At 41.3% G+C, this 27,590-nt stretch overlaps 1 protein-coding gene across 1 annotated transcript; it reads right to left on the bottom strand.

The window, feature by feature from the left end:
- Positions 1-273: 273 nt before the first annotated feature.
- LOC139461782 (uncharacterized) lies at positions 274-16,135 on the bottom strand. The gene is made up of 7 exons (XM_071243240.1): positions 15,788-16,135; positions 9,816-9,906; positions 8,725-8,886; positions 5,193-5,458; positions 3,940-4,107; positions 3,139-3,277; positions 274-460 (listed from the first exon to the last, which is right to left on the bottom strand). The coding sequence occupies exons 1-7, from the start codon at positions 16,124-16,126 to the stop codon at positions 417-419; spliced, it is 1,209 nt and encodes a 402-aa protein (XP_071099341.1). The 5' UTR covers positions 16,127-16,135; the 3' UTR covers positions 274-416.
- Between the last annotated feature and the right edge of the window lie 11,455 nt (positions 16,136-27,590).

Raw genomic sequence — 27,590 nt, 5'->3', positions numbered from 1 at the left:
ATAGTCGTAGATAGGAAATAGAGACTGCTCAAGTATATATTTATAGTCTGTAGTACTTTATGAAAAACTGATATGGAATATAAAGCGAATTTGATGTGTGTGACACAATTGTTTGGTTTCATAAAAAGCCAATCTCGCAAACGTCTCGTTAATGTTTATTCATAAAAACAAATTAGAATGTGCCCTCAGCGAGGACACGGGTATCCAATCCACACGAATAAAACGAGATCAACCTTAAACGTCGCACGAGGGTGTTTCATGATATCACTGGGATGTTCAAAGGGCGTTTCAAAAACAAAGTGCTGCGGTGGCGGTTTTATTCGGATAAAACCTTCAAACACCCCATTTCTATGGGGTTGCTTACTCTTCTTAACTGTGATTCCTGGACGGCATATATGCACGCGGCTTTCTGTCACTTAAACACCACACGATGGGATAATAGCCGTGGTTTCCAGGGGAGCTGCAAAAACAATAAGAGTAAAGTAAGATCCTATTAGTAAATGGATTGCTGCTTTGACATTAATCCACACAATTTGTCAAAACTGGGATCTTTCCTTTTCATGGTTTGTGAAACCAACAGCGTTATCACTATCACCGCCATGAGTGAGTAAGTTGGGTTTAACACTGCTTTGAACAATATTCCAGTTATATCAAGGCGTGTCAGCTCAATGTTGGAGGAAAGCCCGAAGTGATGCAGGTCTTACAGGTTTTCCCAGCGAGCACAGGTATATGGTGCTGATAAACCTAGGAACATAATAGTCGCGAACCCACGATCATAAGTTTCTTGTTCAAGGGATGCAACTCTGCAAAGGGAATCGTCACGCCTTTTACGACTGGGCCACCCGTACCCCTTCCCCGGCCATGGGGCACATTAGCCTTTGTTCATATAGTAATGACTAACGTGGAAGTTAACTATTAAAATGTCCTACAAAGCCTTAAGAAGAGATATGCACCCAGGCGGCTTCTTGAGAAACTGATTAAATTTGAAATTAATACACACAAAATTCATGTAATTTCAGTAGTTTCTAAGAAAGCGTGTCCCAATTGCAGTCACTGTACACTAAGTAAAACAACATGGATAATAGGCCATCCCTGTGTGAAACAATAGCCTACGACACCACCTTTCGACAATATTCTTGGTAAGTATCTCTCAGATAAGCATACAAACTTTCATTCATGTAACTTCAGTTGTTTCTGAGAACACTTGTGCCAATTTCACGCAGTCAATTGAAAATCATTGAGCAGGGCTCATAACTCTGTAAACATGTATTTAAGGCAACATTTTTAAACTGATTTGAGATCAGGACAAGACAGTGTTTGAGGAAATGTGTCCTCATTGAAAAGCGGATGGACGGATTGAAGAATGGAAGGACGGATTTCGTGGCGGGGAAATAAAACAAAAGGAACAATCATTATGTCATCACTATTTCTGTTTTTCTTTGCACAAATCTCAATCGCTGCTAACTTGTTTGTTGTATTTTTGTTTAACATCACACAATTCTACAGCTTGTCGTAAAAGGCGACTGACGGGATCGTGTGGTCAGGCTCGCTGAAGTGGTTATTGCATGTCATCGATCCCAATTGCGTGGATCGAAGCTCATGATATCAATCACTGGATTGTCTAGTCCAGACTCGTTTATTTACAGACCGCCGTCATATAGCTGGAATATTGCTGAGTGCGGCGGTAAACAACAAACAAAGAATTGCGTGGATCGATGCTCATGATGTCAATCACTGGATTGTCTGTTCCAGACTCGATTATTTACAGACCGCCATCATATAGCTGGAATATTGCTGAGTGCGACGTTAAATAACAAACCAACCAACCAACCAACAGAGCCATGGCAGCAGCTTGTACACAATAGTGAAGACTGGAAAAGCACATTATTTATTTGAGCAATGTCCCATGCAGTCGTGTTACAATGACATACATTCAACCGTGTCACCAAGCCGGACCACCTGATCCATATAGTCGGCAATGGGATAACTATACCGTTGTCTTACTTACTACTCTGTACTGATTCACCTTGTAATCATTCTCTTCACAGTCACAGTCAAAAGTTATTGATTTATTTGCTACTGTTTCTGTCTACTGCAGTTGTCATGGCAGTCATTATTCAAGTTATACAAAGCTTACAAGGGCTATGTCACAATGTGAACTTCAGAACCGATCAAATTGATGTTCTGGGAGGATTCTGTGTTCATGTTCTACACAAAACATACTGACGACGTGGGCCCTGTTCCACAAAGCGATCTTAGCGCTCAGTCGATAGTAACTCCCATACTTTCAGAAAGATTTAAGACAAACGTAGCGCAAAGATCGCCTTGTGGAGCAGGGCCCTGGAAACCTGTTCTGAACAATAACTGAACAATCTGAGGCTCCTGTCTGAGATAATGTACGTGTCTTGAAGTGGTGACCAAAAACATATTCTGCCTGCAACAACCCCGTTCCCAACCACACCAATATATGATGCTCTCCATACTGATACTGTTATCTATTGCTGCCTTAAACTGTTACAACTCTTGTACAAGAACAAAACTACTGACAGTATTTTCAACAATTTTGCACCGTTGTGGTACGACTACTGTCACCTCATCCGTGAAGCTCTTGTATTTCTTGTGTCCAAGTCTAATCCTGAATCCCCAAAGAGGTGAACTTCAACAATATTAAATGTTGGCTCCCTCGCTGATTCACATGTTATCTGTTACTACCAGAGTCTGGACCAGACAATCCAGTGATTGACATCACGAGCATCGATCCATGCGATTGGGATTGATGACCGTGCATCAACCAAGTCAGCGAGCCTGACCACCCGATCCCGTTAGTCGCCATTTACGACAAGCATGGGTTGCTGAAGACCTATTTTACCCCGGAATCTTCACAACAAACGACTGCACCCATGACTGTTGTTGGTTTTGTGCCACTAGGATTCTTTTACTTTGCCCGAGTATCCCATAAGTGCTGACTAAACAGGGTGGTCAGGTCAGGTTGTTTGTGAACGTTTTGTCACTGTTGCCCGATGGCGTTTCGTTGTTTGTGCTTTCAGTCACGGGCTTGTCACGACTCGTTTTTAGGCTTCTGTGACATAACTGTAAGGCTGCTTACTTATATGTCACTTCTAATAATGGTATACTAACCATCTGAATCCACCACTGAGAGGAGAGCAGGAACTCTTATTTCGCATCCGCCGCACCATGCTCCACACCGAACCTCTATCAACTGGTTATTTGAGGACCTTGTCACTATAGGTTCCACTCTATAATGAAACCATTTTACCTGAAAGAATAAGTTCAAGAAACGTCAACTACAAGGAACAAATATGGCATCACCGTGGCGTCACGTTTCGTGAACACCTGGTGACACTCAAAATAATTTCCCCCGCTATTGTAATCTTAATCTTGAATCGGTTTTATCTGAGACTGGTTATTGACGATTTATATTTACAAAAGTGTATTTACTTTCAAATATGTAAATGCGACAAAACAACTTCCATTATCATAAGAAATCTTCAACTGTACTATTCCGACTAAATGATATTATTTTTTGTTGGAATGTTTTATCCTGAACATGTTCATTTTGTTGTCCTGATGTGTCGATTAATCCGTTTAAATGTTGAAACGGTTCAAGCTGTATACAATTTGTTTGTTTGTTTGTTGTTTAAGCCCGCACCAAGCAATATTCCAGCTTTATAACGACGGTCTGTAAATAATCGAGTCAGGACCATACAATCTAGTGATTGACATCATCTGCGTAATAGGGAAACAATGACATGCATCAACACGAGCCTGACCCCTGACCCGATCCCGTTAGTCGCCTCTTACGACAAGCATAGTTGCCTCTTGCTGCACGCGTATGTTGCTGAAGATCTATTCCATCCTCAGATATGAAAGTACTGTCAATAATCGGAAGCTACAAACTCTTGATTTAAGAAAACTTACTGTCTCGTTTAGAGCCAGCCCAGTGCCTCTTAGGTCCATCACACCCCGACCTTTTGGGCTACACGAACTTTCTGGTTGGGTGTAGCAGTCCCTGACTTCACCCACTTTAATATTTACCGTGCTTGTCATGTTGTAGAAGACACGATCGCTCTTCTCAATCTCCATAGTCTGTGAAATGAATGTCAACTACGTTTATAACGAACACGCTTACAACGAACTTTTGTTGTATCCGCCCATTTGCTGTAAACGTGGTGTATATATGCTTACAAAGACCTTCGTCTTAAACGAACTTAAATAAGTGCTCAGTTTCTTATAAACGTCGTTTACATTATTTCAATACGGGGGGGGGGGGGGGGGGGTGGTGGCACGGGTGGCCCAGTCGTGTAAGGCGCCGCGAGTTGCGTCCCTTCGGCACGCCAGAATCCTATGATTGGGTGGAATATTTGCTGACTGCTAAACCAAATAAGTTTTGATCCAAGACTTGCCGTTTATCTGTGACCTCAAATTGTATTTGACATTGTATATATGTCAAATCTGTCAAAATGTCGAAGTGTGAAACCAGCCACTTTGACTGGAAACTATCACAAGACCATCAAACTAATGCCTCTTTAAGGGATTTTGGGGCACGGGTGGCCCAGTCGTCTAAGGCGCCGCGATTCGCTGTGTAGAGTTGCGTCCCTTGGGCGCGCCAGAAGCCCATGATTGTGGGTTCGAATCCCGGTTCGCCCCGATTATGTTTCTAGGTTTGTCAGCACCATACCCGTGCTCGTGGGATTCACCGAAGTGGTAAACGTCTAAGACCTGAGTGAGATGGGTTTAACGCCGCTTTTAACAGAATGCCAGTTATATCATGGCGTGTCTGCTTAATGTGGGAGGAAAGCCCGAAGTGATGCAATTTCTGGTGTCCCGCGCAGTGATATTGCCAGAGTATTGCTGTTAGTGGCGTAATAACCACACTCACTCTAGCTAAATGACGGCGGGCTGTAAATAATCGGTTCTGGACAAGACAACCCACTGAATGACATCATGAGCATCGATCCACGCATTTGGGATACGATGACATGTAACAAGCAAATCACGTTCGTCGTCTCTTACGACAAGCGTATATATGCGCATGTAAGGCAAGCATGGGTTGCTGTAGATCTCTTCTAACCCGGATCGTCACGGGTCACATGGCCGGGTAAATGATCAGGATAATTTAACAATACATTTATTGCCAATTCTACTGCACATGATTAAAGCTTGTGTCTCACCTCAATGTTCAAGCCAAACTTTGAAAAGACGTAATATCCGAGAAGAGGACTATCTGATGGGGACTCTCCGTTGCAGAAGAAATTTTTTACCCTTGGGGAATCCATGAAATAAGGTGTAGGGAGCGAGATGTACTCTGAAGGTGTACTATTCATTGCATGGCAGTACACCTTGACTCGAACTCCACTCAGTTGTCGTGGGTACAGCCAGTATTCTCCGTCAGTGTACGTGGAACTAAGTTGCCGTACCTCGGTACAAGTCGACACGGCTGAAACGACAAGTGAGTTGTTACTGTTTCACTTCATGTGAACTTCCGAAAAACAAATGAACATGACCTTCGATGTCTTCCCATGTGGTTTATTCATTTTCAGTTAAGAGCCCAACCATTTAATATTCTGGAGGCGGTAATGGGAGTTGTGTGTGAGAATATTGTTGGCTGCGCGTCAAGGCATACAATTCTTTTTCTCGGACACAATTGTTTGCAATCGACAATACATTATGTCTTGTTTGATTCCAGGCCGTCAGCGCATGACAATAGGATTATTGCCGTGAGGCGTCAGAGACTAAACAAACACTGACGTTTGTACTTTTAAGCCAGTTTTCGAGGATTTATGATTTGGTTTGGTTCGTTGTTCAACGCCGCACTCAGCAATATTTCAGCTTTATGGCGCGGTCTGTAAATGTTCGAGTCTGGACCAGACAATCCAGTGATTGACATCATGAGCATCGATTCACGCAATTGGGATAATTTGATATGCATCAACCAAGACCACCCGATCCCGTTCGTCGCCTCTTACGACAAGCATAGTCGCCATTTACGGCAAGCATGCTGAAGACCTATTCTACCCCCGATCTTCACAGCACCATTTATGATCGTTGAGACTGACTTGTAACTGCCTCTCTACTCTGTGCATATTTTTACAACACAACAAATTAAATCATCTACGAAAATGGATCCATCTACTGAACGTTTGAAAGACTAAATAAAGTGATCCTGATTGTAATGTTCTGACAGAGTTGATTGGTTGGTTGGTTGGTTGCTTTATTGTTGAACGCCGCACTCAGCAATATTCAAGCTATATGACGGCGGTCCAGTGATTAATACCATGAGCATCGATCCACGCGATTGGGATTGATTACATGCTTCAACCAAGTCAGCGAGCCTGACCACCCGATACCGTTAGTCGCCTTTTACGACAAGCATAGTCACCTTTTATGGCAAGCATGGGTTGCTGAATAACTATTCCACCCCGGAATCTTCACGGGTCCTGACAGAGTTGAACCCACTCGGACTTGTTAAAAACTTAAACAAAATGCGGTAAACGACCTCTCAAACCAAACCCATGTTATCCTGCAGAATGCCCTGCTTCCAGGTAGTATCCGTATGCTTTAACAAGATCAAAGAAAATAGATACTTGTTGTTTGTTTACTATAGCATTTTAACAAAGGTTTATAATGGAACTAAATTATAATGGAACTAAATTACCAATAGTACGTCTCTTTTTCTGGAAATCACAATGAATATTGGTAATATTTGGTTTGGTTTGTTGTTTAAGCGCGCACTCAGCAATATTCCTGCTATATATATGACGGCGGTCTGTAAATAATCGAGTCTGGACCAGACAATCCAGTGATTTATATCATGAGCATCGATCCGCGCAATTGGGGGATCGATGACACGCTTCAACCAAGTCAGCGAGCCTGACCACCCGATACCGTTAGTCGCCTTTTACGACAAGCATAGTCACCTTTTATGGCAAGCATGGGTTGCTGAATACCTATTCCACCCCGGAATCTTCACGGGTCCTGACAGAGTTGAACCCACTCGGACTTGTTAAAAACTTAAACAAAATGCGGTAAACGACCTCTCAAACCAAACCCATGTTATCCTGCAGAATGCCCTACTTCCAGGTAGTATCCGTATGCTTTAACAAGATCAAAGAAAATAGATACTTGTTGTTTGTTTACTATAGCATTTTAACAAAGGTTTATAATGGAACTAAATTACCAATAGTACGTCTCTTTTTCTGGAAATCACAATGAATATTGGTAATATTTGGTTTGGTTTGTTGTTTAAGCGCGCACTCAGCAATATTCCTGCTATATATATGACGGCGGTCTGTAAATAATCGAGTCTGGACCAGACAATCCAGTGATTTATATCATGAGCATCGATCCGCGCAATTGGGGGATCGATGACACGCTTCAACCAAGTCAGCGAGCCTGACCACCCGATCCCGTTAGTCGGCTTTTACGACAAGCATAGTCACCTTTTATGGCAAGCATGGGTTGCTGAAGACCTATTCTACCCCGGAATCTTCACAGGTATTGGTAATAAGATTATTGGCTTCCAAATATCAAACTAATCTATTACTTGCCAGTCGTTCCCTGGTTAGAGAACGGTCATTTTAGGGATCTGTATGTTCCGGGCCAGATTTTGGTATATGGACTTTATGACATTATGCCCCAAAGAGGGAAAGTTGGTTGGTTGGTTTGTTGTTTAACGCCGCACTCAGCAATATTCCAGCTATACGACGGCGGCAAAGGGGGAAATGTCCCTGATGTCCAATTATCATTGAATATATTAATGAATGTTATCAGCGCCTGCTGCTGTATCATGAACTTGCCCTAAAGCAGTATATAGCTCATGTAGTGAAAATACTTCACCATTATCAGATTAAAATCTATGTTTTTCTTTTCCTTTTGGAGCTTATATTATCGATGATCAGTCCATATTTTGTCAAAAATATCTAAAAATGTCTCAAGACATGATTCAGCAAATCAGTGACTGATAGTGGATATTATCAACACCAGGTGCAGTATCATGAGCTTGCTCAAGAGCGATATGTATACCTGCCAAACCAAAATGTATCTTGGACAACAACATGTAACTTAGGTGAAAAAAATTCGGAAGTATGGTGAGGTGAAGTGAAATGGGTTTACGTCGCGTCCAAGATGTTTCAGTGAGTGAGTGAGCGAGTTGTGTTTAACGCCGCTTTTAACAGTATTCCAGTTATATTGCGGCGTGTCAGCTTAATGTGAGAGGAAAGCCCGAAGTGATGCAGGTCTTACAGGTTTTCCACTTTGGTGATACCAGCGAGCACGGGTATATGGTGCTGATAAACCTAGAAACAGAATAGGCACGAACTGGGATTCGAACCCACGATCATAAGTTTCTTGCTCAAGGGACGCAACTCTGCACAGGGAATCGTCCCGCCTTTTACGACAGGGCCAGCCGTACCCCTTCCCCCGCCATGGGGCACATTGGACTTTGTTCATATAGTAATGACTAACGTGGAAGTTAACTATTAAAATGTCCTACAAAGCCTTAAGAAGAGAGGTGGCTTTTTGTCATGAGAAACTCTGATTAAATTTGAAATCGACGTTAAATTAAAGTGAAATCGACGTTGCCTTGCCAAACGTCGATGAATTTATCAGGCTATGATATCCGCAAACGAAACTGACGAAACATGAGCGGCTTTATTTACAATCATTTCTTTGACTTTAAAGTTTCAACCTGTTTAGCCAACTTACGCATGCAGGTCATCGTAGTCCATGTTCCATCCGGGTTACATGTCATATTTCCGCAAGGCACATAGCCAACTTTGCACTTCAATGCCAATGACTGGTTTATCGGAGTGAAGTGTCTGATCATTAGAGGAGCGACATTTTCAACAGTTGGTGGCTCTCTGCAGTCTGAAATATGTTCATGGCAACACATAACCTTCCAATATAAAATCTACACGTTTGTTTGTTTGTTAGTTGTTTAACGCCGCACTCAGCAATAATCCAGCTATATGACTATGGTCTGTAAATAATCGGGTCTGGACCAGAAAATCCAGTGATTAACAACATGCGCATCGAACCACGCAATTGGGATCGATGACATGCATCAACCAAGTCAGCGAGCCTGACTATCCGATCCCGTTATTCGCCTCTTACGACAAGCATAGTCGCCTTTTACGGCAAGCATGGGATGCTGAAGGCCTATTCTACCCCGGATCTTCACGGGCCTAAAACATCTACACGTAAAGCTAATTCACAACTTAACTGTATAAATACACATTTAATGTAACTATTGTGATGTTTGTTGTTCAAGGCAGCACACAGCAATATTCCAGCTAATACATGATGGCTGGCTGTACATAATTGATTCTGGACAAGACAACCCAGTGATTGACATCATGAACATCGATTGGGTTACGGTGACACGTCAAACGAGTCAGCGAGCCTGACACACCTGATCCCGTTAGTCGTCTCTTACGACAAGCATAGTAGTCGCCTTTTACAACAAGCATGGGTTGCTGAAGACCCATTCTACCCCGGATCTTCAGGATTCTGTAATGTTATTTAAGTTCCTTTGTCACCATTTTTAGAAGCTGCATGAATAACACCTTTAATCAATGGATTGTATTCAAGCGAAATAACCATCGTACACTGATTACTTAGACGCTTTTGTTTGTCTGTTAGTTTACTGACTGTACATAATCGAGTTTCTACCCCGGATTTCCCACGGGCACACTTAAGTACATAGATAATACCACGATAACATTATTTATGTTGTTTATTGTTAATGTCGGAAGAAAGCCCTCATAAGACTTTGAAGTCAATAACTGTATACCTACACGCAAGGATACACTCATGGCCGCCTTCCTCTGTTTCAGTACACATTGTGTTGTTAGGACAGGAGTGGTCTTTACATCCACCCAGTATTCCCTGGAGTTAGAAACAGAATCAGACAAAACACAACGTGGAATATTTAGCTGTTTTTCAAATGTAAAAACCCGTTACTGAATACGACTACATCAGTACTTTATCTGTGCAAATATATAGAAAAGGAAACGTTTCTTCATCAGACGCTCAGGTTCGTTTTCCTAAAGTTTCCTTTCATCAACTCGTGTTGATATATTTGATATCAAAAGACACTCGGATGAGATTGTATTAATCATCCAACCTCATTCTTCCAAATTTTTTAGTTTGTAAACAGTAATAAGCAGGGCCTAGATTTTCGAAACGATCTTAGCTAAGATAAATCTCAACAACTTACGTTCAAAGACAAGATATCTTAAGTTTGAGATAACATAAATTTTCAAACTATCGTAAACCTGTCGCAGATCGCACAGAGCTTCGATACCTATCGTAACTCTGACAGAGAACTCATTTGTGTTAAGAGATAGAAAAAGCGGGGATTTTCAAGCTGCTAGCGATAACAACATGGAGAAGTTTGGGTGCCATTCCGTGCAATCCTATATACTTAAAAAAAGAACCGCACAGTTCGATTTTTAGTAATTTTTTTGTTCCTAATAAAGTCGATATATTCAATTTAATATCATAGATACAAATATGAAATTTTGGAGCTCGATAGTCATATGTTGTCTTTGTACAACAGCATTGAAAACTGTTCACATAAGGCCACAAGGTTGCGCTGAACTCAGTATCTCGTGTGACCGCCCCGGGCAGCAATCACGGCTCTGCATCTCCTCGGCACTGACTGGATAAGTGTACGAAATCTGTTCTACGGAATTCTGTGCCATTCTACTTGTAACGCATTGGCCAGTTGTGGGAGTGGTGTCTGTGGTGTGTCCTGACGTCGACGTATACGTCGATCGAGTTTATTCCAGAGGTGTTCAATTGGGTTGAGATGTGGAGATCCCGACGGTCAGGGCAAGCCGTTCATGTTGGCATTATGGAGGTCTACCGTGACACGAGCTGTGTTCGGTGGGGCGTTGTCCTGTTGAAACAGCTCCGTCTGGCGATTGGAATGCGAGGTTAAAGAATTTGATTCATGTAGCGATTTGCTGTCAAATTTCCATTAACCACTACCAAGTCAGACTTCGTGGGTGCAGGATATAGTCCCCCACCACCATGACACTACCGCCACCGATATTGTCGAATTCACGTACACAATGGGGGGCAAAACGCTCATTCCGACGACGAAAAACATGTTGTCTCACCGGTAAAGACGAAATCGTGATTCATCGCTTGTCCACACTCGTCTCCAGTTTCTCACATTCCAAGGCTGTAAGGTATGGCACCAACCTGGGATACGTCCTGCAGTCACCGTAGACGTAGGTGGAACAGTCGAATGTAGCGATCCTGTGCAGAGGTGGTAACTCTTGGTCAGACGGTTTTTGGACGGTCTGTAGTGGAATTGAACTGTATGTATCGGTCCAAAAGGACCAAATGGTGCTGTGGTGGATGTTAAAGTGGCGTGCAACAGAAGACTGCGATTCCCCTCTTTGAATACGTAGTATGGCGATGTTCCGATCTGCAGCGCTGAGTCTCGGCATTTTTGAACTTGAAAAATGTTGACAATTGAATGACAATTTATGTTTGCCTTTTTATAGCCACTACCAGGAGTTACGAATGCAGTAACTTGCACGTGCATAATGCTTACTGTTTTCCTCCATGACATTTTAGAACAAGTGTGAAAACAATGCAGTTTAAGACATTGCAAATCGACAATGTCTGCGTTTTTACGCACCTTTTGTGGAATATCAGGCCACCAACATTTTCCAATAACATATATCTAATTTATATACCGGATTTTTTGTGTAGTCAGGTTCAATGAACAACATACTACCCGTGCGTTTCTGTTTTTGAAGAGAGTATGTCCAACTTGTAGACGTTTTGTTCTTATGATGACTACCCGAACACAAATAGCATGTGGTTGCCATGCAAATACATTTTAAAAACCCAATAAATGTTATAATCAATAAGTGTAGTGTTACCACAATATAGCTAATAGAATTGAAATAATGTGCCAAAAAAGGCACAAAGTCCAGGACGAAAGTAAGGGACGTTATTCTATTACGAGACCTTTGATTGAATAGCAGGCGTTCACATTTTAGATGTGATGTTACGTGAGGTAATCTGGGTCAGTTTCACAATACTGTTTGTTTTCTGTGTTTATGTCAAAAGTTAAGTTTACAGAGGTAACACCAACATTATACATTATACATGGAATATCATGCTATTTGTATTTAGATGATTTAGTTATTTTTTATCTGTCAAGATCCCTAATTACACTAATTTACGTTCACAGAGGGAGATAATTTTGGAATTGTAAAGTTGTCATGGAACACGCAACAAGTAAAAGCGAACATGAATATATTGTACGAAATCTGTTCTACGGAATTCTGTGCCATTCTACTTGAAACGCATTGGCCAGTTGTGGGAGTGGTGTCTGTGGTGTGTCCTGACGTCGACGTATACGTCGATCGAGTTTATCCCAGAGGTGTTCAATTGGGTTGAGATGTGGAGATCCCGACGGTCAGGGCAAGCCGTTCATGTTGGCATTATGGAGGTCTACCGTGACACGAGCTGTGTTCGGTGGGGCGTTGTCCTGTTGAAACAGCTCCGTCTGGCGATTGGAATGCGAGGTTAAAGAATTTGATTCATGTAGCGATTTGCTGTCAAATTTCCATTAACCACTACCAAGTCAGACTTCGTGGGTGCAGGATATAGTCCCCCACCACCATGACACTACCGCCACCGATATTGTCGAATTCACGTACACAATGGGGGGCAAAACGCTCATTCCGACGACGAAAAACATGTTGTCTCACCGGTAAAGACGAAATCGTGATTCATCGCTTGTCCACACTCGTCTCCAGTTTCTCACATTCCAAGGCTGTAAGGTATGGCACCAACCTGGGATACGTCCTGCAGTCACCGTAGACGTAGGTGGAACAGTCGAATGTAGCGATCCTGTGCAGAGGTGGTAACTCTTGGTCAGACGGTTTTTGGACGGTCTGTAGTGGAATTGAACTGTATGTATCGGTCCAAAAGGACCAAATGGTGCTGTGGTGGATGTTAAAGTGGCGTGCAACAGAAGACTGCGATTCCCCTCTTTGAATACGTAGTATGGCGATGTTCCGATCTGCAGCGCTGAGTCTCGGCATTTTTGAACTTGAAAAATGTTGACAATTGAATGACAATTTATGTTTGCCTTTTTATAGCCACTACCAGGAGTTACGAATGCAGTAACTTGCACGTGCATAATGCTTACTGTTTTCCTCCATGACATTTTAGAACAAGTGTGAAAACAATGCAGTTTAAGACATTGCAAATCGACAATGTCTGCGTTTTTACGCACCTTTTGTGGAATATCAGGCCACCAACATTTTCCAATAACATATATCTAATTTATATACCGGATTTTTTGTGTAGTCAGGTTCAATGAACAACATACTACCCGTGCGTTTCTGTTTTTGAAGAGAGTATGTCCAACTTGTAGACGTTTTGTTCTTATGATGACTACCCGAACACAAATAGCATGTGGTTGCCATGCAAATACATTTTAAAAACCCAATAAATGTTATAATCAATAAGTGTAGTGTTACCACAATATAGCTAATAGAATTGAAATAATGTGCCAAAAAAGGCACAAAGTCCAGGACGAAAGTAAGGGACGTTATTCTTTTACGAGACCTTTGATTGAATAGCAGGCGTTCACATTTTAGATGTGATGTTACGTGAGGTAATCTGGGTCAGTTTCACAATACTGTTTGTTTTCTGTGTTTATGTCAAAAGTTAAGTTTACAGAGGTAACACCAACATTATACGTTATACATGGAATATCATGCTATTTGTATTTAGATGATTTAGTTATTTTTTATCTGTCAAGATCCCTAATTACACTAATTTACGTTCACAGAGGGAGATAATTTTGGAATTGTAAAGTTGTCATGGAACACGCAACAAGTAAAAGCGAACATGAATATATTGTAGTCCTTTTCTATCCTTTTAATTAAAGTAGGCCTAATAAACTGATTTGTCTGATATAATTTAAATCTGGCTTAGGAGCGAAATAACTACATTGGAAATGTGTGAAATCTTTAACTGAACGTAGTTCGATGACTTTTGGCTTGTCTGACAGCATTGCTGAGGGTCATTTACTAGTATTTGTCTGGTGACCCTATCCTGTACAATGATTTTAATGTCTGAATGGTTTCAAGTATCTATATTTTGTAACTTAAAACAGGAAATGTACACTTACATAACATTTACTATTACATAATCGGTCCAATGCAAAATTCAACTGTTATTGTGGTGAAAATGTCTATTTTATATTGATCAGTACATTTCATTCAATAAAGGTTTTCTGCGAAAATATATTGAAAAGTGAATTTTGGACAATGTTCAAAATATGCTACTTTTTGACGACATTTTTATCCCACACGAGCATTGAAACTCATGTTGAATTCATTAGGGCGGGAGAACGAAAAAACATTACCAGTCACATTATGACTCGTAAAAATATCTACATGGAATATTTGTTAAGAAACCTAAAATGGTATTAGTTTGTGATATGTGACTATGGTCATAACCGGCACTCACTGCGAGGAAGTAGGCTGCCACGAGTGCCACACACATTTTATGTTGTGGCTTTTTAACAATATGGTCATACCAAGTGATATGATAAAGTGATAAAACAAACAAGACAATATTATATAAATGTGTATCCTAAAACTCTACAGCACAAAAGTCTTCATATCAACATATGCTGAAAACTGTAAAAAGTTTCATAGAGAAGTATGCCATCTTATCGCACACTCATCTCTGTCATAATCAATGCAGAAGTAGGGATGATGGATTTGATAATGAAGTCACTAAACGAAATTTACCCTCAACCATTATTGAGGCACATACTGACAACTTGGTAGAAGGCATGCACAGTTTCCCCTACTATTGGAGATACCTCCAAATGATGACAAACACTAAATGTAGGCACAAAAAAAACTTTATTATGACTTATAAGATTCCTCAAACAGGTTAAATGGGCATCAAGTTGAATTTTTTGGCATTTATAAGATGAATTCATAAATTTCTAAAAGTTCAACTTATTGCCTTGGAAAAATAAAAAAATATAAATTTCCAAAAAAATTAAATAGTAAAAGGCACCAGTGGAGCATGTACCTGATGAGACCTGCAAAGTGTCATGAAAAAATATTTAACGGTTTCTGAGTTGTGCTCCGGAAACGAAACGTTTCGAAAATCTAGGGACTGGTAACAGTACTTTTTACACGTAAAGACAGTTCTTATTACTGTCTTCAACCTAATAATATTGGTTCAACACTCGTTGATATATTATATATCAAAAGACATTTGGGTGAGATTCTCTTCCAATGTCTTCATTTGCACACACACTGATTTTTGTGAACTATATATTGTCAACGCCATTGGATATAAAAGATAAAATAACGGTGATAATTTTGTGAATAAATCACGGAAAATCAGTGATAACACCAGGTGTTTGAGATTAGGTTAAGCATGTTCTCTTCTGGTGTTTACATATGTGTAATGTTGACGTAGGTTCGTCACTAAACATAGTAATATAGTCACTGAATATGTCTTATCGTTGTTTCACCACCTATTTATACATAACGAAACACTTCCAAATTGTAAAAGGCTTTTCTTTCCACAGTTGAGTGTTGTGTTTGTATTATTTGGTGAGAAATAGATCACACATTTCGTAAATTCTTCACCATAAATAGACGTTTGTCCTGCAGAAGAAATAGAGTTTCCGAGGAGCATATGTGTAAAAACACTTTAGTGTGCATGAAACAGTTACTAATCTTTGGGCTACTCTCACCTGTGGCCAGGCTTTGGACTCTGAGAACACAAAGCGTGGTACCGTCTCCATAGAAATTGATCCATCGGTGGTAGGGCCATCCTCACTACTGAGCTTGCATGTTCCGTCATCAAGCTGAAAGTTGTAGGACCTGCACATGCTTCTTAGTAGACATTCTTTTGCACAGCTAGCAAGACCTGTTGTGGTAAAACTTTCAATAACGGCACCCTTTAGTTTCGAATTTTCTGTCACAGGTAGGCGACTTAAAGAAGAGCAGGTCTTCTCGTTGGCGCCAGCAAAGGCGATATATATACACAGAAGATATATTCTGTGAATCCTGGAATTGATAAGATGAAGCATTCTACCTTTGAAGATACACAAGTATTGTGTTCAGTTCGGCGTTTACCGTCAGAATATATACTTGACTGACAAAAGACCAAGAGAAATCCTGTTCCAACTGCATTAAGCGTGATTTTATGTATCCCTAGATGGCACTTGTTTTATTCACGTTAACACAGTTGTTATCGACTCTAAATGTACGCATAGCTGAATGTTAATTTACAGCATTATTGTATTTGCTGTGGTAGCCCGACGGTCGTATTACATGTAACCATGTTACATCTTTATTGCAAGGGACAATGAAGAACAAAGCGCGTGTTTATTTACGACAAAACATTGTTCTCTCTTGACGTCATTTCTGTTTATTCGAACATACGCTCACAACTTGATTATGTAAACTTGACAACGTTATATTTGAGTGAGAAGTGTCTAATGAGTTGATTTAGATTTAGCTGGGCAACGCAGATGAACGCAATGGGCGAGCGAGAGCATTCAATGAGTGACTGAGTTAAACTTTATAGTCACATCGGCAGTATTTCCGCCATATCGTGACTAACAAAAGTTAAACATAATAGATACATGTAAACAATAAAACCCTGTCAACAAAGGACTACAAAATAACTAGAAGATCACAGAATATTATTTAAAACTAGTATACAACCATAAAAAGATTTCACTGTACGTCACATTGGTTTTGGTTGGTTTGTTGTTTCACGCCGCATTCAGCAATATTCCAGCTAAACGCCGCGGTTTGTAAATAATCGAGTCTGGACCAGACAGTCCAGGGATTGATATGAGCATCGATCCACGCAATTGGGATCGATGACATGCATCAACCAAGTCAGCGAGCCTGACCAACCGACCCCGTTAGTCGCCTTTAACGACAAGCAGAGTCAACTTTTACGGCAAGCATGCGTTTCCGAAGACCTATTCTACCCCGGAGTCTTCACGGGTCTCCACGCAATTGGGATCGATGACATGCATCAACCAAGTCAGCGAGCCTGACCATCCGATCCCGTTAGTCGCCTCTTACGACAAGCAGTGTCACCTTTTGAGCAAGCATGGGTTGCTGAAGACCTATTCTACCCCGGATCTTCACGGGTAAAGTCCAGTTTTAACCCTTGCCGAACTAGGCTGCACCTATGGAGTTACATTTGGTTGATGCATGTCAATCACTGTGTTGTCTGGTACAGACTCGACTATTTACAGACTGTCGTCATATCACGCGAAGTTAAACAACAACAAAAAACAAAAATAAATGCATCAACCAAGTCAGTGTAAATGGATGGATATAAACAAGGCTTAAGATACGTCTCTTGGAGACAGAATGCTTATGCTCTTGTATTAATAAGTGTATTGCATCCCGAGACTATACTTCTAACTTTCTTTTTGGGAGAGTGTTCACTTGTATGATCATGTGTGGGGATACATCGTATCCATATTCTCCAGGACCCCATACTTGTCGAGTTTCACAGGATCGTTAAGTGCCTTTGACACTTGTTCAGTTTGATATTCTTTTCGGGAACGTAAACATAATTTATTATTACCACAGCGTTTGGGGGTGTTGCTGTTGACGTGGATGCTTCTTGGGTTGATGATGGAACCTTGTTTGTTTCATGTTGGTGAGTTAGAATTTCAGAACTTGTTTTGACGTGTCTCCTGACATTTGAAACAGCAAGTTAGCGTAGGATGTAGAAGTCAACTGGCATGGAGAAACAACCAACTTCAATTGAACTGTCTTGGGAAGAAACAAAAAGACGACAACCCAGACCAAGACTTTGTTTCAATGTTAAATTTTGGAGGATCTCGGGTTGCTTCGTTAAATTGTACAGACAGTTTCAACATTGGCCTTTCAAAATTTAAAAGTATATTTATATATGTTGTCATCTGACATTGTTTCAATATTAAAACGTAATCTGCTATTCTACTTTTGTAAAAACGTAAATTCAGCAACATTTTTTATGATACATGTTTTGTCGTTGGAATCAATTTATGAAACATGTTAGGTCGTTGGAATCAATTTATGAAACATGTTTGGTCGTTGGTATCAATTTATGAAACATGTTTTGTCGCTGGAATCAATAGCTTTAATAACTCTAGATTCTGGAGACTGAATCAAAGATTTCCTTCATATTAATGTGAAACAACACTGAGAAATTAACTGGGCATGACGCAGGTTTCAGCACGCTGGGGTCCACGGCTTTTTACTCCTGATTAGAAATACTCTAGATGCATCATCTCTCGTGTGAAATTGAATTAGAAGCAGCCCCAGCTGATTTTGTTTAGCGATTTGTAACCATGGATGAATCATTGGTTCCCCATTATCATCCCGACTACAACAGTCAAAGGCGTCCGATGTCCGTGATATTGCTAAAATTGGCTTAAAACCATACTCGCTCACTCTTACAGCGAAAATATTGCCGACTGTGGCGTGCAACATCAAACAGACGCGTCTGTAAGCGTGTTTTAAATATATTCTCGAATTCATGTTTACGTTGTACTATATCTGCATCATATTGTCAAGTGTTTGTGTAAGCCTCTACAACAGCAATTGTTTTATCCTTCTCTCGTGAATAGATCATCTGTTACCTCGTAACAATATGGGGGATGTCAAACATAGCACCAAAACTGCCGCTATTATTTCTTTGTTGTTTAACGCCGCACTCTAATATATTAAATTAAATCGAGCCTGCACCTGAGGCATGCCATCACATCACAATTACGTAAATCGATGAACAAGTAAAAGAGAAAAGTAACCCCCAAGGTACTGACAATTTCCTCTGATCAAGCAAATAGACTTGACAGTGAATCATTCATCAACACAGATGTTGATGTGACTATGCAACCCCCCCCCACCGTAGACTAAATGCGCGGGCCTGACCACCCGATCCCGTTAGTCGCCTCTTTCGACAAGCATAGTCGCCTGTCGCCTTTTACTGCAAACACGGGTTACTGGGGACCTAGTCTAACTCGGACCTTCACGGGTAAATTGCCGCTATTACCACACAGCATACGTCATTTGTAATCTAAAAACACAAACGAGATTGTATACGGGTTTAGTTACTTGTACTTATAAATGTGATGTCTAATATATCGTTTTTCCTTCATCTTAATATATGTATTCTTAATGTATAACTTCTCGTCACGTTTTTTGCTGAAATGTTGCCGATGTGATGTTGAATATTAACTCATTCTAACGTATTTCACAGTGTAGGTTTGATATAGCAACCTGAAAATACAGGGGGACGTTGTTTTCCATATTCGACTCATTTGTAGGGCTAAGATGCTGTAGAACACAATACAGAAATTACTGGAAAAAGCTTTTTTCCTTTGAACAAAAATTATTATGTCACTGTCCTTAAACACGGATTCCTGGGTAGAATAGGTCTTCAGCAACCAATGCTTGCCGTAAAAGGTGACTATGCTTGTCGTAAAAGGCGACTAACGGGATCGGGAGGTCAGTTGATGCATGCCATCGATCCCAATTGCGTTGATATGGCTGGAATATTGCAGCGTTAAACAACAAACCAACCAGCCAATTGCGTTGATATAGCTGGAATATTGCAGCGTTAAACAACAAACCAACCAACCAATTGCGTGGATCGATGCTAATGACATCAATCACTGGATTGTCTGGTCCAGACTCGATTATTTTGTTAATGATTTTAATGTATCATGTCAAGGTAAAAATATGCACACGTATTGAGAGACAGTTGCAACTTTGTCTGAATAAAATCAATGATTGGGCAAAGCAGAACGGATTTAAGTTTTCGGAGTCTAAAACTAATTTCATTCATTTCTGTCGAAAATATAAACCTCATAGGGACCCAGATTTACATTTATCCGGAACTCCAATTAAAGTTGTAAAAACAGCTAAAATTTTAGGAATAATATTTTATCATCACCTTACGTTTTGATCACATATTAAATATTTGAAAGCTAAATGTCTGAAGGCACTAGACTTATTAAGGGTTGATTCTAATTCCAAGTTGGGAGGAGACAAACGACCCTCCTTCACTTATAGATGACTTGTCCGTTCTAAGCTCGATTATGGCTCCAGCATCTATGGTGGAGCTTGTAAAAGAAACCTTAAATTACTCGATCTCATACATCACCAGAGTCCAAGGCTTTGCCTTGGATCTTTCAGAACTTCTCCAATTGACAGTCTGTATGTTGAGGCAGATGAGCCATCAGTTAAATAACGCCGTATTAAACTATCTCTACAGTACATCACAACATTATATTCTAATCAGTCTCACCCTGCATACAACTGTGTATTCAATCCTCTTTATGAGGACCTGTATAGTAAGAAGTCCTCTCTTATTCCGCCTCTCGGAATACGAATAAAACCTTTTATTTCTGCTGCCGATATTAAACTTGAAAATATATTTCCTTTCCGCCTGATTTCCTCTCCTTGGCAATTTTTAAGCCACAGGTGGATCTTAACCTTATCCAAACTAAAGAAATCTGACACTAATCAACTACAATATCAACACGAATATAATCAGTTAAGCACTTATGATGCTGTTGTCTGACACTAATCAATTACAATATCAACACGAATATAATCAGTTAAGCACTTATGATGCTGTTGCCAGCGCCACTGTCATTGGATCCAGAACTTTATCAACTCGATTACCGGATAAATCATCCATTTTTACTGCTGAAGCAAAGGCCTTTTTAACCGTTTTAGAATATATAAATAAACAATCTAAACATAAAGAATTCATTATGTTTTCAGACTCCTGTCTTCTGGCTATTAAAAATACTTCGTGTCAGCCAACGTCAAAATAAATAGACATATGAGAAACCTTATTTGTCCAAACACTGTAAACATACTTTCAGACAAATAAAAAAAGATGAAACTGGGCAAGACTGATCATCAAGGTTGAAATTAAAGTGTCAATTGTTCTGAAAGTGAAACACAACACTAGTCTCTTGAGAAAATGGCATCACAAGTTAGTATCTCGTGTATCCGCCAAGTGCATTGATGACTGCCGTGCACCGTCGAATGAATGAGGCGGTTGGTGAAGGCCATAGGCACTTGAGCCCACACTCTGAGGAACGCCTGATGCAGTTCAGCTGCAGTTGTCGGCCTTGGTAGGACGTCTTTGAATCTCGTCCCACGGGTACCCAATGGGATTTAAATCGGGACTCAGGGCAGGCCACTGCATGGTTCTGATGCCATTCTGCTGGAGGAAGTCTCTTGTTGCTCTCGCAGTGTGGGCACAGGCCTAGGCGTTATCAACCGATGTTGTCGAAGACCACAGGGCCGACCCTCTGTGCAAGACCAATTCCACGCCAAACCATGATGCTCGGACCACCCCACGAGTCTCTCTCGACCCGTGAAGATTCAGGGTTAGAATAGGTCTTCAGCAACTCATACTTGCCGTAAAAGGCGACTAGCAGGATCGGTTGGTCAGGCTCGCTGACTTGGTTGATACATGTCATCGATCCCAATTGCGTGGATCGATGCTCATGATGTCAATCACTGGATTGGCTGGTACAGACTCGATTATTTTACAGACCGCCGTCATATAGCTAGAATATTGCTGAGTGCGGCGTTAAACAACAAACAAACAATCGAGTCTCTCTCAACAATGCAAGCATACGAATAACGTTCCCCACGGCGTCGCCAGTCTCTCTCTCTCTCTCTCTCTGCTGTTGAGATACAGTAACGGCTCTCGTCTGAGAAGAGGACTTTTCTCCACTGCTGGTGGCGCCAATGCTGGTGCGGTACTGCCCACTGAAGACGGTCCCGGCGATGACGTGGTGTCAGAATGGGTCATCGGTGTGGCCTGTGACAGTGAAGGTGTCTGCTCGTCCCCATCTTTGAAGATGCTGTCGCACAATCAGACGATCCTGACGTCGGGTGGTGACCCTTGGTCTTCTACTACGTGGTCGGTCATCGGTAGTGTTGGTGGTCTGGTACTGCTGCTGGAGCCTGTATATGGTCCTTATGTGGACTTGGAATGCCTTGCCTACTTGCCGGGCGGTTTGTCCAGCTTACAATCGTCAAAGGGCTTGGTGTCGCTGATTTCTTGACAATCTTGACATATGGTAGCAATTAAATAACGAATGAATGTTATCCGATCTGGGTGGATTTTATAGAGCAAGAAATGGGGGGAACGCACGTGTATCGGGTTACCATGGCCGTTGCCGTGATGCGTTTGGGCGATTGGTTTAATTGTCATCTGCTCTGTTTTTTTATCATCAAATTTCATTTTTCCGGACAAGGTAATGTTAAATTTTAGAAACTTTGACAAAAATTACCTAGATATTTAAATATCTTTTCATACAATGTTACTTGGGGTGACGTTTCTTTTGCGGTTCAGTATATATTAAAAGGTGAGGATTCCCCATTCTGCATCCCTTGTGATGAACGAATCACGGTCATTGATTTTTCCATCACAGGGGATAAATATTTCAAAGTTTCAGCTTTGAAGGACCTTTTTACACAGGAAAATACTCATTTAATTAGGTTTTTTTTAATGAAATTGAAATAATTTATGAATTTGGATTGTTATGTTTTGTAAATACATAAATTCACTTTTACAATTGGTAGAATTAACCAGTAACTGAGATTGTTAGTGGCTTTATCCTCGGAGAGGGTTAATGTAGTGTAAAATTATTGTCCCCCTGAGAGGGTATCTAAGACCAAGTCTTTCAAAGTATGTATTGCTGCCACGTTTTTAATCGTAGTATATATGTTCATTTAAATTTGGCTAAATTTGTCAATGATCGCCAACAGCTGAGGGGATGATGTAAATCCGGCTTGGGTCCATGCAGGTAGCAAATGTAGTGTAAGTTCCCATGGACCCTGGCATGGTGATCTACCTTCAGATGATGGCGATCTGTAGCCCCTTTATACATTGTAATGTTTCACGACTATTTAGTTATATCTTTTTATGGTTGTATGTTAGTTTTAAATATTAAATCTGTGATATTCTAATAATTTTACTGTCCATCGCTGACAGGTTTTCATTTGGTTTAATTATATGTACAAATAATGTATAACTTCTGTGACGTAAAACATAAACACACTCACTCTTCACCCCGAAAGTAATACATACATAATACAGTTAAAACAATTAACGTCGCATATGGCATTATTTCTGCCATACAGCGACATGCATGATACATCAGTAGAATGATCAAGCACGGAATATTTTCAAAGACGGATTGCGGCGGCGCCGCCGGCCAAAATTGGAATGGTACTAATTAATTCTCATTTGCATGCTGCTGATTTAAAGTCTTAACGATGAATCTGGACGCCCCATACGACAATTATGTACCATGTACCAGTGACCCATGAATATTCCGGGGTAGAATAGGTCTTCAGCAACCCATGCTTGCCGTAAAAGGCGACTATGCTTGTCGTAAGAGGCGACACACGCGATCAGGTGGTCAGGCTCGCTGACTTGTATGTAATTGATCCCAATTGCATGGATCGATGCTCATGATATTAATCACTGGATTGACTGGTCCAGACTTAATTATTTACACAGACTGCCTTCATATAGCTGGAGTGAGTGAGTATGGTTTTACGCCGTTTTTAGCAATATCACGGCGGGGGTCACCAGAAATGGGCTTCACACATTGTACCCATGTCGGGAATCGAACACGGGTCTTCGGCGTGACGAGCGAACGCTTTAACCACTAGGCTACCCGATAGCTGGAATATTACTGCGGCGTTAACAAACAAACAAACATCTGTATATAATGAAATCCTGATAGCAGAAGTATTTCTGCTTCTACATTAATTCCACTCTATTTGTTAAAACAATTTTCCCTTTTTTTGGTTTGTAAAGAAACCAAAACGAACAATCAATATTTCCCTCCGGGGTAGAATTGATCTTCAGCAACCCATGCTTGCCGCTTGAGGCGACTAAATAAAGTTGGTGAGTTAGTTAAAATTTAACGTCGCATCGGCATTATTCCAGCCATATAGCGACGAGAAAAAGTTAATATATTTACAATTTAGTAATTTAGTTTTTTGTGCAAAGTTATATTTAAAAACATCTCATGAAACATATTTGGTCATACTATATGGGATCATAGGGACTTGCAGTGCCTCTGCTTCCTCCATGATGCCACTGGTTGTTGTGCACAATGCTAGCCAATATTAAAAAAAAATACTCAGCAAACTCCTGGACAGAGCCTTCAATAAAGTCAGTTGATAATAGCATCACACCAAATTTAAAACCAAGCATTTAATTATTCACATACAAATTTAAGATTTATTATACAGACCAATTTCTTTCAAATAGTTGATGATGATGATGAGATGCCCGCTTACAAGGGAAAAGAGATCCTTCAGATTTACGCTTTGATAATGTGAATCCCTTGCGATTGCAAAGTCCACACAGTCAAGCAATATATGCTTAAGGATCGGGCGGTCAGGCTCGCTGACTTGGTTTGATGCATGTCGTATCTCAATTGTGTAGCTCGATGCTCCTGATGTCAATCATTGGTTTGTCTGGTCTAGACTGGATTATTTACAGACTGCCGTCATACAGCTGGAATATTGCTGAGTGGCGTTAAACCAAAATATACCGCCAGAGACTCAGATGTCAGTCTTTAGTTCCACCAGCGTGATTGTTTGTCGTACATCACACGACGTTACAGCTACATGAATACAGCCTGCACAAAATAGTCTGGACTAGACAAAGAAGTCATGCATGTGAGCTACATGTATGTCCAGTGCCGTCGGGACACGATGAAACGCATCCCACCATGTCACCCAGCTTCATCCAATTCGACTCATCTTTACATTGCTTGCGACCAATTCTAACCCAGAATCCTCACGGGAGCAACTGCAACGTTGTGTTCCTTTTCCGCTTTGAACATGATGATTACAAGGTGAATACCTACAAAGTCGACAATTATTGATTCTTTGCTACTGTTTCTGTCTACTGCAGTTGTCATGACAGTCATTATTCAAGTTATACATAGCCTGCAAGGCCTATGCCACAATGACTTCAGAACCGATCAAATTGATATTCTGAGAGGATTCTGTGTTCATGTCCGACACAAACAGATTGTTCGCTAAACATGCTGATGACCTGAGACCCGTTACACAAAGTGCAAAGTCGATCGTAACTCTCATACTTTAACAGATTTACGACAATCTCTGGGCAAAGGTCGCTTAGTGTACGGGGCCCTGTAACATATGTTCTGAACACTAACTGAACAGCGTTCTGAGAATATTCCTGAGGAAGAATGGTTCAATTATACTATGCCCATAAGAGCTGACTAAACAGGATCGGGTGATCAGGCCAGTGACGGGCCCGTGAAGATCCGGGGTAAAATAGGTCTTCAGCAACCCATGCTCGTCGTAAAAGGCGACTATGCTTGCCATGAGAGGCGACTATGCTTGCCATGAGAGGCGACCAACGGGATCGGGTGGTCAGACTGCTTGACTTGGTTGATGCATGTCATCGTATCCAAATTAAGTGTTTCGGTGCTCATGATGTCAATCTCTGGATTGTCTGGTCCAGATTCGATTAAGCAAAGTAAAGCAAGGTCAGTGACATGGCTTATTGTGAACATGTTGTGGCTGTTCCCCGATGGCTTTTCGCTACTGATGCTGCCAGTTGCTTACTCATACCTAAGGTGAGGTGAGGTGAAGTGAAATGGGGTTTCGCGTCGAAGATTATTGCACTTATATCGCGACGTGCATGCACGTGTGTGTGTGTGTGTGTGGCTGTCCGGGCTCGATGCCACAGTTTAACATGAATACAGACTCCGAGCCAACCTCCACGAGGCTAATGTCAAGATGGCGCTGTCCGAGGACATTGTGAACAAATACAGATGCATTTGTGCAATTATGTCATAACTATGGCAAGAAGGTTAGCATGTTCAGGCATTATTTCTTGGAAGCATTTATCTGGATTACATTGTCTTATCCGGACCCATTGTGATGAATGGTGCATTCTCAAACCAATTTGCTTGAAATTGCAATTGCGAAATAGCAAGCGGTTTCCATTATCATTCTGTTTGTTTGCTGCTTGTTTGTTTAACGCCTGACTGAGCAATATTCAAACTGCATATATATGACGGACGTTTGTATATAATAATCGGGAGCAGACAATCCGTTGATTGCCATGAAGCGTAACTAGGTTGGTTTGGTTTGGTTTGGTGTGTTGTTTTACACCGCACTCAACAATTTTCCAGCTATATAACGGTGGTCTGTAAGTAATCGAGTCTGGACCAGAAAATCCAGTGATTGACAACATGGGCATCGATCTACGCATCAACAAAGTCAGCGAGCCTGACCACCCGATCCCGTTAGTCGCCTCTTACGTCAAGCATTGTCGCCTTTTACGGCAAGCATGGGTTGCTGAAGATCAATTCTGCCCCTGATCTTCAGGGGCCTCCACGCAACTGAGACACGATGACATGCATCAACCAAGTCAGTGAGCCTGACCACCCGATCCCGTTAGTCGCCTCTTACGACAAGCATAGTCGGCATTTACGTCAATCAAGGGTTCCTGAGGACCTATTCTACCCCGGATCCTTCACACGACAATCCAGTGATTGATTTATACTCACACGCAAAAGAAACGCAAGTGGTTTTAAGCAAATAGTTATCAATATTTTTGGTTGCATTTTGCAAGCCCCTAGGTAAAACGCAACATAATAAACGAATCGCCAACACGCACAATTTCAATGAATATGTGGGTATCATGCACCCATTTCTCGCGAAAATCGAAAATGCACGAACTGTCACGAACTGTAGTGGGTATAAAACTGGCCGATTCTTGGATCTACCACTCCTTGGTCAACAAGCCACGCCAAACTCAAATTCAGAGAAACCAGGCTATAGGACGTTTGGCAGCTGGAGAGTCTGTCCAATATGTTGCCCGTCATTTCAACATTAACATAACCACAATTTACTGTCTCCTGCATCGATACAATGCTACACAGACCACAGATGACCTTTCCTCGGAGCAGTCGTCCTAGGTTCACCACACCTCGACAAGATCGGCAGCTTACCCGTCAACACCTGCGAGATCCGTTCCTATTGAAAGTGCTCGACAGACCATAGGAACTCATAATCGACACATTAGCCGGGACACTGTGATCCGACGTCTCCGTTCCAACAACCTCAGATGTCGCCGACCAGCACGTCGTCCTGTTCTCCAACCACGGCATCGACAAGCACGACTTCAGTGGGCACAGGGTCATCGCAATTGGCGTCATCATGAGTGGAGGCGTGTCATCTTCTCTGATGACAGTCGCTTTTGTGTCTCCCATGCAAACAGAAGAGTCAGAATTTGGCGGCGTCGAGGTGATCGTTTCGCTGACAGAAACGTTGTGGAAAGGGATCCATGGGGTGGATCTAGCGTCATGATATGGGCAGGGATTGGACTTAATGCAAGACTTGGACTTTCTGAATGTTGGTCAAGGTCGGGGACACGGCGTCACTGCTCAGCGGTATATCGACCAAGTGATCAGACCCCACGTTGTTCCATTTTTTGCA

The sequence above is a fragment of the Haliotis cracherodii genome, unplaced genomic scaffold (assembly GCF_022045235.1).
Source record: "Haliotis cracherodii isolate W230 unplaced genomic scaffold, xgHalCrac1.p SCAF_15, whole genome shotgun sequence".
NCBI classification, from domain to species: Eukaryota; Metazoa; Mollusca; class Gastropoda; order Lepetellida; family Haliotidae; genus Haliotis; species Haliotis cracherodii.
The sequence above is the reverse complement of the archived record's forward strand: the minus strand, read 5'-3'. Positions and strand labels throughout refer to the sequence as shown.

Bases quoted from the DNA above. Each gene is read 5' to 3' on its own strand.
- LOC139461782 (XM_071243240.1), bottom strand. From the start codon at position 16,126: ATGCTTCATCTTATCAATTCCAGGATTCACAGAATATATCTTCTGTGT. The intron at 8,887-9,815 runs GTAGGTATACAG...AACATATTTCAG, and splicing joins CCATGAGTGTATCCTTGCGT to ACTGCAGAGAGCCACCAACT. The intron at 5,459-8,724 runs GTAAGTTGGCTA...TTGTCGTTTCAG, and splicing joins GACTACGATGACCTGCATGC to CCGTGTCGACTTGTACCGAG.